This window comes from Opisthocomus hoazin, chromosome 6 (assembly GCF_030867145.1).
Source record: "Opisthocomus hoazin isolate bOpiHoa1 chromosome 6, bOpiHoa1.hap1, whole genome shotgun sequence".
In the NCBI taxonomy this organism is placed as follows: Eukaryota; Metazoa; Chordata; class Aves; order Opisthocomiformes; family Opisthocomidae; genus Opisthocomus; species Opisthocomus hoazin.
Genome location: NC_134419.1, coordinates 71,646,218 through 71,660,896, shown reverse-complemented (window position 1 = coordinate 71,660,896; position 14,679 = coordinate 71,646,218). Strand labels below are relative to the sequence as shown.

The 14,679-nt window shown below is 38.1% G+C and overlaps 1 protein-coding gene across 8 annotated transcripts in view; it reads right to left on the bottom strand.

Moving 5' to 3' along the window:
• Nucleotides 1–14,679, bottom strand: part of ATRNL1 (attractin like 1) — a 585,672-nt gene that overhangs the window by 396,407 nt on the left and 174,586 nt on the right. For all 8 annotated transcript variants that reach the window (XR_012764307.1, XR_012764308.1, XM_075423811.1 and 5 more), the window contains exons 16-17: nucleotides 9,374–9,587; nucleotides 4,609–4,797 (exon numbers count right to left, since the gene is read on the bottom strand). Coding sequence is in view for 6 of the 8 variants with exons in the window: in XM_075423811.1 (XP_075279926.1) it covers nucleotides 4,609–4,797; nucleotides 9,374–9,587 (403 nt within the window). In the remaining 2 variants the exon portion in view is untranslated. The remainder of the gene's footprint in view (nucleotides 1–4,608; nucleotides 4,798–9,373; nucleotides 9,588–14,679) is intronic.

The following is a 14,679-nucleotide window of genomic DNA, read 5'->3' as shown; positions in this document are numbered from 1 at the left end:
TGGTTTTTTTGTTTGTTTTATCTTTTTAAATAAGATGTTAGGATTTTAAAACAGGTAATGAAGAAATAATTTTGTATTTCTATTTCCTTATGCAACATAAAAAATTTCAGTAACATTAGTAAGAATATCTTCATTTTCTTTAAGTCGTCCTTCAAAGATCACAAAAACACAACCAAAGATCACAAAAACACAACAGGTGTTTGTTACACTATGATGCAATAACAAACGCGTCAAACAAATATAACGAAGCAGAAAAATAATATTACACATCTTAATTAAATCCCATGATAAAATATGTATTCTGTACTTGTTAACATATATTATGGGATGCATATATTACTAATTTTACCAACCCACAGTCTTTCCAACAGGAAACCTCTACAATTCAAGGCAAGGTCAATAATCCAAATAAGAGTGACAATAATAATCTAAAAATTGTGATAATTCAAATTCAAACCATAAATCTATTTGTGTTTGAAGTATTCCAGGTTCGCATCTGAATATTCACCTACAACCATTACTCAGTCTTCATATAAACAACTTCTGAAACAAGCTAACGTCTTTCAGAAAAAAGATTCTTAAACTACAAGTCATTATTCAACCTCATGTAATTGAACTATATCTTAAGTCTCATCTGTTAGGGTAAACCAGCTTTCATTTTTTTAATTTGCACACTGAAAAAAAAAATATTCTAGTTCTTTTCTACTCTACTTTTTTATTTAAATAATTTAATTTCTCAAAGAAAAGGTCTTCCTGATGTTTTATGGAATTTGCTTAGAACCTAGTAAAATTCATATTCTGCAGTTACTACTCTTTCTTATTAATAACAAATTATCAGTTTCGTATCTTCAGGAACACCATAACAATTCACATGCTTATTTGAGCTTTTTCTGCTACATCTTAATTTTTTTTAAATTAATGCTGTAACACAGAATTAAATTAACGTTAGAATCATCTGAACATTGATCACTATAGGTCCTGTCTCTTCTCACATTAACTGTGTAGACACTTTAAAAATAAGTTTTAAAAGCACAGATGAACTTCAGGAAGATCCTACCAGGAAGCCAGAAACAGTATCTTTTTAAACAGAAGGTATTTTTAAGGTGTGTGGGGTTTTTTTTTGGAGGACACACAAATTGCTTCTACATGAGTGTAACCTCTCCATTTGTCTCAGCGGCAGCCAGGACACTACATACAACTAATACTCGTGTTCACAGCTACCTGCACCACTTCACTGCCTAGAGGCAACAGTTGAATCCATGCTATAAAGGCTACAACCTAAGCAGAACAATTTACTTTCTAATTAAATAAACTGACAGCAGAATAAAGATAGCCACTCTGACCTCAGCAACTATTAACATTGACTAGAAGTAATGAAAGTTGTCAGAGAAAAAAAAATACTCCAGATGTCTAAAGACATTTGCAGATATCAAGAAAAGTCACCTAAGAATCTGAACGAGATCTCAAAACAACTTTAACAGTGCCCAAAGCTGGAGCATGAGCTCTCACGTCATTAGACTTGGAGGAGTCCAAATGGAGAAAATATTTCAAGTTTCCCAAATATGGAAAAAGCAAGAGGAGAAAACAAAAAAAGGGAGCTCAACTGTTCTAGTAAATTAACATCAATCATGTGAGACTAATCAGTTGTAAACTATTCCTCAACAGATCTGAAGCTGAATGATACGATTTTTGGTTTTTAAACGCATCAGAAGATCAGCACAAAAATACAGACCACAATTCTGTACCAGCTGGCTTGGCTGTTCAAAGATGCACTGCAGACGATCCAAACAATTCTCATGTTGCTATTTATAAAGCTAGGAGCAAACAGCTCTGAAGTATCAGCTGCACTGTCTTCATGGAAGATAAAACAGAACCAAAACTGAAAATACTCAGATATTCTCTGTAGCGGCATTCAGCTGCAAAACTGAAGAGAGCTAACTGAGATGATGTTGTTTATGCAAGAAGGGGATATTCAAGCAGAATTTTTTTTTCTTTGAAATTCTAGAGGTGGTCCAAGATTGTTCAGCTATTTATTCAATCAAAGGTCATAGAGGATGGAAGATGTGGCGAAGACTGGAATGCAACTTCTTGGCAAGCAGATATTAAAATGACAAAATGTCACCAATAAAACAGTGTTCTTCATTTTAATGCCAAGTTGTGAAAATAAATGTGACTTTCTCAGTTGTTGGGTTTGTTTTTTTTTTTATAAATCACACATGCTTATGTGAAGTTTTTTTCACTCAGATCAAAACATCCGAAAACTCAGAAATCAGTCATTCAAAATAAAAAGAAAATAGAGGATATTTTCTTTTAAAGGTATAATTCCATTCTTCAAGTAAGTAAAAAACACTTCCCCTTGATAAAGGAATCCACTTAACACTTCACTACCTCAGCAGCAATAATGATGTATCTACCTAATAAAATTTTCAAGCCATTTAGACTGAAACAATGTCTGAACCATGTTTCATTTGGACATTCATTTTCTTGTTTAAATGCAAAATATCTAATGCTTTAAACATTGAAAAAAAAAACTGCTTAAGGACATGGAATCTTGTTTTTCTTTAATTTGTTGAATATGAAATACATTTTCATACAAAACTGCCTTTACATAACAATGAACTGGTATATAGCAAAACCTGTTTGCCTTATTTAATATAAACTTATACAGACCTGACAAAAATGACAATTAAATTCAAAACAAATTTTTGTGTTCTCCAAACAAATTGAATCTGCATGATGTGCAAGTACTACACAACCACAAAAACAGAATTAGAAGTTCAATATATCCTATTTTAAAAAGTTCAGCATCATTCATATGATGTTCTGTCTATTTTATCTCCAAATTTTCAATCTATGTATCTTCTGCCACAACTTACTATCAATATTTTATAAGTTGCAAAATTGATTCCTTACGGGAATGAAAAAAGTTTAGTAAACTGTTATGAGAGAGAAACCTTTACGTAATTACAGTATTATTACTACAAATACATGGGACAAGAGATAAAGTATTCCTATTATTTCTTTGTTCTTAGACCAAAGATAGGCTGACGGCTGGGTTTAACAGACATAAGGACCCAAGGAACATTTAAATCCTACTTCTAGCCCACACTGAACCTGGACACCAGAACCTGGATGAATATCTGAAATTTACTAAGCATAAAAATTTACCAGAACAGGTCAACATTGTACTGTTCATTACATTTCATGATAACTAAGGATGAAGAAGGAATCTCTATTAAGTTAGGAATACAGGCTCTGCAGGTTCCACTATCCTTAGCCAGTTTTACCTGACTGAAAAATTTTCTTATGCCTTCTTTTCTTTTTACCCAGATATATGTAGTGTCCTGGCACATATATCCATTCTTCTCTCCTAAGATTAGAATATATCAATGGTTCCTATTACAGATATGGCAGGATCTTATTTTACTTAATATTTTCCCGAGGCTTAGGTGAAAGCAAGTAACTAGCTTTTGTATTTGCATCCATAATCTATTAAACGGAATCATGATGTAATTACAACGCTTAAAGCAAGTTGCTTCTTGTTGGACAAAATCATCAATCCTGCCACATCATATCCAGAAATAAAATGTTCCAGAGAAGCTGATATCAAAAGATCCTTATGGAGAGGGAAAGGAAGATGCAAGTAACTGGAAAAACACTCTCACAGAAAAAAGCAACAATGAGAGTTCAACTGTACACATCAGAAGTTCTATACATTAAGTTTCAGTCACATTGGATTGGAGTCCTCTACAGGTAGGAAATATTTTCATCAAATCCTAAAGGACTATACAAATACTAAGAACCAGACTTCTGCAGGATGGTAACTGACGAATTTTTCTAAATAAACCACGACTGAGACAGGCAGCTTGCTCCAGCATCTACGTGAATTATGGTACTGATATACACTGGAACTGCATGGTGTTGAACTTAATGAGGCCCAATCACTACAGACTTGGGAAGAAGTACCTTTAGCTGAACAGTATACTGAAAGGTGGTACATTGAGTAGGTTCCTTATTCTCTTAGAGAGGCATGGTATCAATTTCTGACAAAATGTGCTTCCAAAGGGGACATCTGTGGAGTACCTTCTTGCTTGACAAAGAACTCACCTGCCTTGCTTTTACCTTTGCATGCTAGGAAAATGTACCTATTTGAATCTACTAACAAAATAAATCAGAATCTTAAAGACTCTGAATTCAGCTCATCTGCCTTTTTTAATACCTAGATGTGGTATAAGTCTAAGGTCTGCATATTATTTCTCCAATTTTAACACTATTTTGTCTAAACTCATAGCCATATTTGATACACTAATGCTGGTTGCACAAATAACCACGGTATTTTTTATTTATCTGAAAATCATAAACACTTTTTACTATCTTTTTTAAAAGACTAAATATGTTTCATCATAAAAGAATTACCAATATTCTATCTATAACTAGAAAATACATACACAGTACTGACTGCCCACATTAGTAGCTATATAAGGTGATTCATCTGAAATTATTTTCGTCTTTAGTCAATTTGCTGAATCCTATTCACAAAGACACTCTTACAAGTGGAAAAAATGCAACGATATATTTAATAGTATGAACATTCATTAAGATACTTACGCGAGCAAGTGGCAGTTTGCCATTCTAGGCACTGTCCATACGGGAAGGAGATTATATAGGCGTTTGAGTCAACACATCGTTTTGTACTGCTGCACCACATACATTCCATACCATTACTCGTGCAGTTAGAACATGTTGTTCGCAAGGAGCACGGCTTTTTGCAGGGTCTGGCATTCTGGTTGGGACTAACTGCAACAGAACCACAAACATTTATAATTTTGAAAACAAGTGCAACCTGCATTTTCTTTAATCATGTGTTCCATTAGAAAAATCCTTGTTAAAGTGGCTGTATCCTTAATTAGCTATAGATAATTTAGTCCAAATTACAGTATAACACTATATACTGGAGCTCTAAAAGAATCCATTTAAAAATTTTTACAGCAATTTTATCTATATACTGAAATAGTAAATTTAATATTCATTACTTGGTAATGTCAGCTTAGTTACTTGCACATACATGACAAAATAAGTCTTAAACTTCTGTAGCAAATACAGTAGAGTTCTGGGTCTATTGTTCTCATTAGTTTAACAGTGCATAAGTAACAAATATTCTACTTATGACTTATCCCATAAAATTTTGCCTTATAGTGTACAGATGAAAATCACTAGAATCCAAAGGGAAAGTAACAAAAGAAGAACTGGTCAATGCAAAAAAGATTTGGTTAAGGTTTTGTTTTTTCTTTGTTATTTTTTGGGTTTTATTTGTTTTTCTCTACTGGAAACCACATTTTGACTAGTTAAGTGATGTATGTCATCCCAAAAAGTTGTAACACAAAAAGAACTTGTATTCCCTAACTGTTAATTTTGCTTTGATTTAAAATAAAACTGTAAAGTGTACAAGAACAGGAGTATAGTACTTCTTAGATTGGACGACAGAAGTATAGATAGCACTGTATCATCCATACAAAAGCACCATGCAAAACACTGGGATTAAGCTCCCCTCTGTATTGGCATGTTTTTGTCTATTATTGACTCATATTCAATACAAGTCAAGTTCTCGAGCCATTCTTCATCTCCTAATATAGTAGACCAAATCACTTAGCCAAGGCTGTTCCTGGATTTTACCTACTATGTACGTATTCAAGCTGTGGTTTGCAGTTAATAAAAAATGCAAAGGAAAAACTAACAAAAATCAGCTGAACTATAAAAATATTCTCATAAAGCTGAAATACTTTGATTTCTATAGTCTTTGAAGCACCTCAAGATCAAAAAAAAAGAACTAAAATAAGAAACTAGCAAAGATGCATGTGATTTGATCTAATTGTAAAATACGGCATCTTAATGTCATTCGTGTTCCACCTAGTGTATTCTTTACATTTTGAGATGTCTCTTCCATTGTGACTATATCTTTTACTATTCTGAGAAATATCTGGCAAAAAATTAGCTATTAACTCAAAATTAAGAACACTGTGAAAGATGAAATTTTTAGGAAATACAGATGGCAGTAGCAACAAGCGTACAATATAGGCTTTGCAATTACATTACTATTTGGAATTGCTTATATGAGAATAAAGGATTGGTAAGATCACGCTTTGATTATGCAAGTTAATTACTCTGACAATTTCACAGCAAAACCATCAGATTGATAGGCAGTGTTCCCAACACACCAACATGCAACTATTTTTCAGTTTTGCACAGACAATGCACAAAATAAATCTGAAAGGGAAATTTAAACAACTTCATGTGTTCCACCTCACAGTTATGAAGAGAAACATAGGACAATTGGAGCATAAAAACGCTAATTCAAACTGTCAAGCAATTATTTGCCATAGTAATCTTTATACAAACAAACCCAAAAGACATAAACAAGAATTTTGATTTTGTCAATCTTTTAGACCATTAAAATGTTTACTGATGTTCAGTGAGATTCAGAAAGAAAACATCAGCCTTGTTTAACACCTCCAGACACTTTTATGCTACAATCCCTTTTGTCACTGACTACTTCTGCTTTAGAGGCAATTTATAAGACATTTGATATAATGCAAACTCAGCCACGTAAACTAACTCACAAATAAATATTTGCTGCTTTAAGAGTATTATTCGATTTCTAGATTAAAGCTCCACTGGGCCTGTTGTTTGCAAACAGAGAAGGATTTGCGGGTGATGTGATGGTTGCAGGCCACCTTGGGCACATCAATCACAACACAATAGAGTTTTCCATTCTTGGAGAAGTAAGGAGAAGGGGTAGCAGAACTGCCACCTTGGACATCTGGAGGGCAGACTTTGGCCCGTTTAGGAGACTGGTTGACAGAGTCCCTTGGGAGGCAGTCCTGAGGGGCAAGGGGGTACAGGAAGGCTGGACATTCTTCAAGAAGGAAATTTAAAGGTGCAGGAGCAGGCTGTCCCCATGTGCCGAAAGATCAGCTCGCAGGGAAGACGACCAGCCTGGCTGAATAAAGACCTTTGGCTGGAACTCAGGAAAAAAAAAAAAGGAGTTTACGACCTTTGGAAGAAGGGGCAAGCACCTCAGCAGGACTACAAAGATGTCATGAGGTTATGCAGGGAGAAAATTAGAAGGGCCAAAGCTCAGCTAAAACTTAATCTGGCTACTGCCACGAAAGACAATAAAAAATGTTTCTATAGTTACATTAGCAACAAAAGGAGGGCTAAGGGGAATCTCCATCCTTCGCTGGATGCAGGAGGGAAACACAGTGACAAAGCCTGAGGAAAAGGCTGAGGTACTCAATGCCTTCTTTGCCTCAGTCTTTAATAGTAAGACTAGTTGTGCCCAGCCCCCCAAGCTGGAGGACAGGGAAGCGGAACAGAATGAATCCCCCACAGAATCACAGAATGGTAAGTGTTGGAAGGGACCTTAAAGATCATCTGGTTCCAACTCCCCTGCCATGGGCAGGGACACCTTCCACCAGACCAGGTTGCTCAGAGCTCCATCCAGCCTGGCCTTGAACACTTCCAGCGAGGGGGCAGCCACAGCTTCTCTGGGCAACCTGTTCCAGTGTTTCACCACCCTCATGGTGAAGAATTTCTTCCTAATATATAATCTAAATCTGCTCTCTTTTAGTGTACAGCCATTCCGCCTTGTCCTAGCACTGCATACCCTTGTAAAAAGTCCCTCTCCATAATCCAAGTGGAAATGGTTAGCAACACGCTACATCACTTAGACACACACAAGTCTCTGGGGCCAGATGGGATCCACCCAAGGGTACTGAAGGAGCTGGCCAAAGTGTTCACCAATCCACTTTCAATCACTTCGCAGCAGTCCTGGCTAACTGGGGAGATCCCAGTGGACTGGAAATTAGCAAATGTAATGCTCATCTACAAGAAGGGCCAGAAGGAGGATCCGGGGAACTAAAGGCCTGTCAGCCTGACCTTGGTGCCAGAAAAGGTTATGTAGCAGGTCATCCTGAGTGCCATCACATGGCACATACAGGACTATCAGATGATCAGGCCCTGTCAATATGGATTGATGAAAGGTAGGTCCTGCTTGACTAATCTGATCTCCTTCTATAACATGGTGACTTGCTTAATGGATGAGGGAAAGGCTCTGGATGCTGTCTATCCATACTTTAGAAAAGCCTTTGACACTGTTTCCCAGAGCATTCTCCTAGAGAAACTGGCTGCTCATGGCTTGGACTTTGCTGGGTAAAAAACTGGCTGGATGGCAAGGCCCAAAGAGTTGTGAATGGAATTAAATCTAGCTGGCGGACAGTCAAAAGTGGCATTCCCCAGGGCTCAGTATTGGGTCCAGTCTTGTTTAGTATCTTTACCAAGCATCTGGATGAGCGGATTAGGTGCACCCTCAGTAAGTTTGCAGATGACACCAAGTTGGCTGGGAGTGTTGATCAGCCTGAGCGTAGACAGGCACTGCAGAGGGATCCGGACAGTCTGGATCAATGGACCAAGGCTAATTGTATGAGGTTTGCGAGGCCAAGTGCCAGGTCCTGCACTTTGGTCACAACAACCCCATGCAATGCTACAGGCTTGGGGAAGAGTGGCTGGAAAGCTGCCCAGCAGAAAAGGACCTGGGGGTGTTAGTCGACAGCCAGCTGAACAGCCAGCAGTGTACTCAGGTGGCCAAGAAGGCCAACAGCATCCCTATCTTGTATCAGCAATAGTGTGGCCAGCAGCAGTGGGGAGGTGATTGTGCCCCTGTTCTCAGCACTGGTGAGGCTGCACCTGGAGTACTGTGTTCAGTTTTGGGCCCCTCACTACAAGAAAGTCATTGAGGTGCTAGAGTGCATCCAGAGAAGGGCAACGAGGCTGGTGAGGGGTCTAGAGAACAGGTCTTACGAAGGAGCAGCTAAGGGAACTGGGGCTGTTTATCCTGGAGAAAAGGAGGCTGAGGGGAGACCTTATTGCTCTCTACAACTACCTCAAAGTAGGCTGTAGCAAGGTGGGTGTCTGTCTCTTTTCCCAAGTAGCAAGTGATAGCATGAGAAGCAATGGCCTCAAGTTGCACCAGGGGAGATTTAGATCGGATGTTAGGCAAAGTTTCTTCACCGAAAGGGTTGTCAAGCATTGGAACAGACTGCTCAGGGAAGTATCTGAGTCACCATTTCTGGAGGCATCTAAAAGACATGTAGATGTGACACTTAAGGACATGGTTTAGTGGTGGACTTGGCAGTGCTAGGTTAACAGGTGGACTTGATGATCTTAAAGGTCTATATTCTACATTATTTTAAGAAAAAAGTGGTTTCTTTTTAATTTTTTTTAAATTATTTAATCCAGCTTCCTCTTTGCCAAATGAAAACCCAAACAGCTTGCTAATCATGACAGTAACAGTAACTGAGTATAAGAGATTGCTTACCGACAGGTTTTTCACACACAAGACCATCTGCCATTGCAGTGCACGGATTCGCTTTCAGACCTGCCACCTCTGCTCTTTCTAGATACGCACAGAAGCCAGAGTCATTTGGCTCCCCAGGAAGCCACTGCAGAGTTGTATTTGTAAAAGGAGACATGTCATCCCATCCCCAATAGGAGATGTTGATCTTGCGTAAACCTACCCAAGGCGAAATTTTCTATGAATCAGAATGAAACAAATGTGAGACAATTAGTTAAACACAACTTTTTTTGTTAGAACATTTTAAAAATTAGCTCAACAGCAACAACTTCACATTTTGAGAGAATTCACCGTACTCTTCTCCCACTTTATCATCTCATCCGTCATTGTCATAGTCATACAGTTTTTATATTAATTTTTCTACTTTGCTAAAAATAAAAAAAAAACACCACCAAAAAACCCACCCACTATATGCTGCTGTTCTGCTGAAAACCTGTGTTCTCTTCAGAGACAATTCTGATTATTATTTGATAAAGAGTCAGAAACAAGGCCATATACTTGTAATGAAACTGGGTTTTTGTTCCAGTGGCTAATATACCAATTACTAATTCCTAGGTCAATGTGGATAATAAAATACACCTAAGTTAACAGCAATTCAGAGAAATCAACGTTCAGGAAAAAAACAGGATATATATTCCATCCTCTAAAATCTGTATTGCTGATACTGACCAACATCTTGAGGCGATTCAGAAAGAGATGAGAGTGGCACATCCACAATGCCAATACACATTGAATACACTTTTATTATTGATTTATAAGCTACAAAAAAAAAGCTAGTCTCAAAACCAGAAAACATTAGCTCTCAAAACATATTTAGGATGTATCAGTAAAATTACATCTTACAAATTCTACTCATTTTTATCATTTTGTCTTTATACAATTACCACGAGAAGAAGCAGATTTTGAGGAATAATGGCCTTTGCCTGTTCCAGGATAAACTTACATATATTTTTTGCTCCTATCTCTATAAAAATCTCAAGATACTAAAACCATACATTTTTCCTCATGCAATCTCTGTGCAGGCCATTTTCATTAACCTCAGTTTAAACACAGGGAACAGAGATATGGAAAGACTATGGTCTGTGACAGGTATGGGGTGGTAAGTGAATTCCAGAGTGCCAAACCACCAGTCAACAGACAGACGTTAGCTCCAAAGCAGAGATGTTGAGCTGATTGTGGATTACATTCTCAACTGATTTAATTTACAAGCCAAAGTAGGTAAAACACTCTAATATACCCAAAGGGAACCTGCCCCAGTTCAAGAACTATGCGGTATTTCACAAATGAACCAGAAGTTACTGCCATCATCTCTCAGAGATCTTTCATCTTTGATCTCACATCATTCTTTGGACATTCAGGTTTAATCCATGGCTGAAAATCTTTCAGAGCTCTTAAATCAACTGACCATAGCATTCCTCATTTTCCCAAATTGATATACGAAGTATTATTAATTTTGCTTCAGAAATACCAGCAGTAATTACTTTTTTAAAAAATCAGCAGGTAGATAATAAGTATTCCTGACCTACCCAAAATGTACTCCCTATGCCCCCTCCCTCCTCGGTCCTATCAGTTGGGAGCAAGACCAAACAAAAATTGCCACGGCATCTAACAGACTTACAGATGCAAGAACAAAAATAAACAGAAAAGGATTAAGAAATGTTCCATGCCATAAGCAGTGATGCATTCTGGGAAACTATCAAACAGCAACAAGTACATCCAGCAAAAATGCCACTGCCCACTCTTACTTCTGTATTTACTTCATAAATTTATTGCTACCCCAGCTGAACAAGTTTCCAGGTGTCCGTGAGAGCTCCCAGGTCCTGGATACCAAAAGTAACATGATGCAAGCACTAGAAGTGGAACTTGAGCATCTAGAAAGTGGTAGAAAATACATCTGTTGTCTTCTATAGTTGCCTAGCTTGCTGTATATACGCACGGTCCACATGCATCAGAAAACCTTAGATATTTATGCATGTCTCCAGACATCCCTCTGCTAACTGTGCACACCAGGCACGTATAAAAAATGTCAGAGGCTTACGCAGGATAAATTGCTGACAAACACAGACCTAAAACAACCCTAAATGCCTACTTTGGGGCTGAGGAATTCCATCCAAGAGAACCTTCAACATATTACTGACTGTTTTGATTGCACTGCCAAATAATTTGGCCTCAGTATATAGAAAACAGAGATCCTATTCCAGCTATGGTGAAAAGCATGTCAGGCCAATAACAAAAACTGATGGTGCAGCACTGACATTGGGAGAGAAATTCTTTTATTTGAGTAGCAGAGCGTCTCGGAACCCCTTTAATGCTGACTAAGTCCCAGGGAGGATCATGAAAGTCAGAGCAGCCTTAGGAGATAAAAGCAGCACCCCTGAAATGAAAGACCTCAAGCAAAAGCAACACATCATTCTTAATAGCTGTAATATCTGGACAACTTGTATTCATCGTGTCAGATACCTCACATTCCACATGTACCATCTTTGGCTAGTGTAACATCAAAATACAGACCTGAACACTGATTAGCCTGCTATCAAACACACACCATCAAAGTCACCGCCCCTTATGCTGCTCTGGGCATGTTGCTAGGCTGCCAAAAACAGATTATCCTAAACATTTTTTTTAATGTCTGATTAAAATACGGTAAATAGCTGAGAAGTAGGCCACAAAAATGCTCCAAGGACATGTTGAAAACAAATATTCAATTATGTGGCATTAATTCCATGATGTGGTGGACTACAGCTGAAGACTGCTGGCAATAGCAGAGACTGCGTGTTGGTATCACCAAGGCTTATCAGCAAAAATGACTGCTGCTGCACTGCACAAAAGCCAACAGGCAAAATCAAATAGTGAATAGAGAATTCAGGAACTTTCAACCACGATACCTGCAGCCACCAGTGTACTGTGACTGTCAAACTAATTTCTTCACAAAAAAGCACAAATCTAGTCCTTATCCCTCAAACTGATGAAAGGTTCAGTCATAATAGCTGGGAGCCTCAAAGTACTTGGAGGAACTGAGGGGCTTCAAAAGGTGCTGAGAATGCCAAACCAGTTTCTTCTTCAGGCTTAAGAAACAATGAGAGTTGAACACTCTTCACTTGAACTCTATGGTTCATATAATGCAAAATTAATGAAGGAAACAGATTCCTTTACTTTTAACAACTTGCCAAAGATGCTTCTGCAGAACATCAGACAGGAAGCAAACCAGATTGCCTATTGTCTGTACCCAGAAGTCACTGATGTAAGATTCTAGTTTCCAGGCCTCTTGAAAAATATTGTTGTCAAACCAGGTGGGTGAAAAACACAGTACAAATCTACTCTTCACTCCAGCAAAACACTTGCCGACATGAAATCAGCCCCAAATATGTCTAAATTTTTCTTCTGAAGAATGCCAGCTTGTTTACTGGATGGTCAGATGATCTTTGCTCCGCATGTAAGTGGGAAAAAAGTTGCTTCTCAGAGAGTTCTGAATACTTGTTCTTTCTTTCTCAAGGCCTTGATGAGTGCATACTTTCAAGATGTCCACAAACCACAACCGAGAAACCTGTCCTCACTGTATTTGGCACTTAGTAAGTTGTTCAGATTCAGAGTGGAAGAGGAAATTGCAACTCAGTCAGAATTGGTACCTTTTCTATTTGAGGAAGGAGGAACAGCTCCAACACACATGTGAACAAGTACACACATGAACATGTACACATCCAAGAACTTGTCAGCAAACTATGACATGACCCAGTTGAAGAAATCATTCTTATTCAAGACCCCTTTGTCTCACCACGCCGGGGCTGTCCTGCTGCTTAGCTTCCCACTAGAGAGCCAGACAACAGGGGAGTGGACATGCACTGAAACTTTAAGTGATGTGACTGTGCCTATCTCAGTCCTTCAAGCTGAATATTGCAATATCTAATGTAAGTCACAGTTTTCCTCGGTGCTTTATAGTAGTCCACACTTGCTGGAATTGCCAGTCCACTGGGGAGAGAAGCAAATGGGAACTCCGAAAGCATGTGGCTCCTACCATTACCACAATTTTCCTTTAATGCCAAATGCATGATCACCATGTGTTGCACCAGTACAGAGGAAACAAGGTCCTCTGGAGACCTTCACTGCCTGAGCTCAGCAGGACCCATTCCAGCTCTTGCTTCCTAGCAGAATCTGATTTCAGCAAGCCTGATATCTTTTGCTAGAAGCTAAAGATTTCATTACAGCTATCGCCTCCTCCATTGCTCTGAAATAGAAAGGGAAAGGAGCATTTGCTGCCTCCAGAGACGGTGTAAGAATTCCTCAATGCAAAGTACGCTCCGCAAGACTCTAGCTTTCAAGAAATGAATGGACAATCTAGTCCCACTAGGGACTATCTCTACCTTTGCTCATTTAGAAGCGAAACAAATGGTTCAGCTCGATTTTACAGCTGCTAGCACCTAGAAACTTGGTAAAAATTGTGGTCATTCTGCCCTCTCATCTCTTGATTAACAAAGCACAGGCAGGCAGGCAGGGTGGAAGTAGATGTTGCTATTCATAAAGATTTCACTCTCACAGAGAGGCAGTGTAAAAGGGATATCCTTTCAGATGTTACGTGCACATATGTACACACACACAAAGAGAGAGCAGGGATTTTTCCATGATACAGTGCATACAAAAAGGCCACGAAGAAAATGTATCACTGATATTCTATTTATACTCAGCTCCACCACTCTTCCAGGAATATGAAACAATAAAGACAGGCAATACCTCCTAATTCTTTGTTGACATAATAAAATCTAAAATTATTTCAACTGAAATTACTTTCTAGCTAGCAGAAGTTCATTGTCATGTTTGTTTTAATAAAGTATTCTTTCAATCAAGCAAAAGAAAGAATCTTAACAGTTGGAAACATTAAGTAATTAAAATGACAGCACTTCTTATTTTTATACATTTGTTATCAAAATACTGCTTTATTTGCTGTCTTCACTTTGCTAATGCTTGACCCTCATTATCTGCTACTAACGCTATTAATAAGTAATGGAAGTTTGTTTTGAATAGACATGAGACTAACCATTTGCTTCGAATCATAGTCCCAACTTTGAATTCTTAACCAAGATTCTCAGCTGTATCTAGGGAACGATCTTCTATTTATGCCTCTAATTTTTTTTAACTTTTAAATGCCATTGGCTCTTTAACTAATGATTTATCATCACTTTGGACATCAGCATTGAACATTCTTGTTCCCACTTAAAATTGTTAAGGGCTAAAAGCTGCATTTCATCTACATCATGATACATCCACAAAAAGCCACC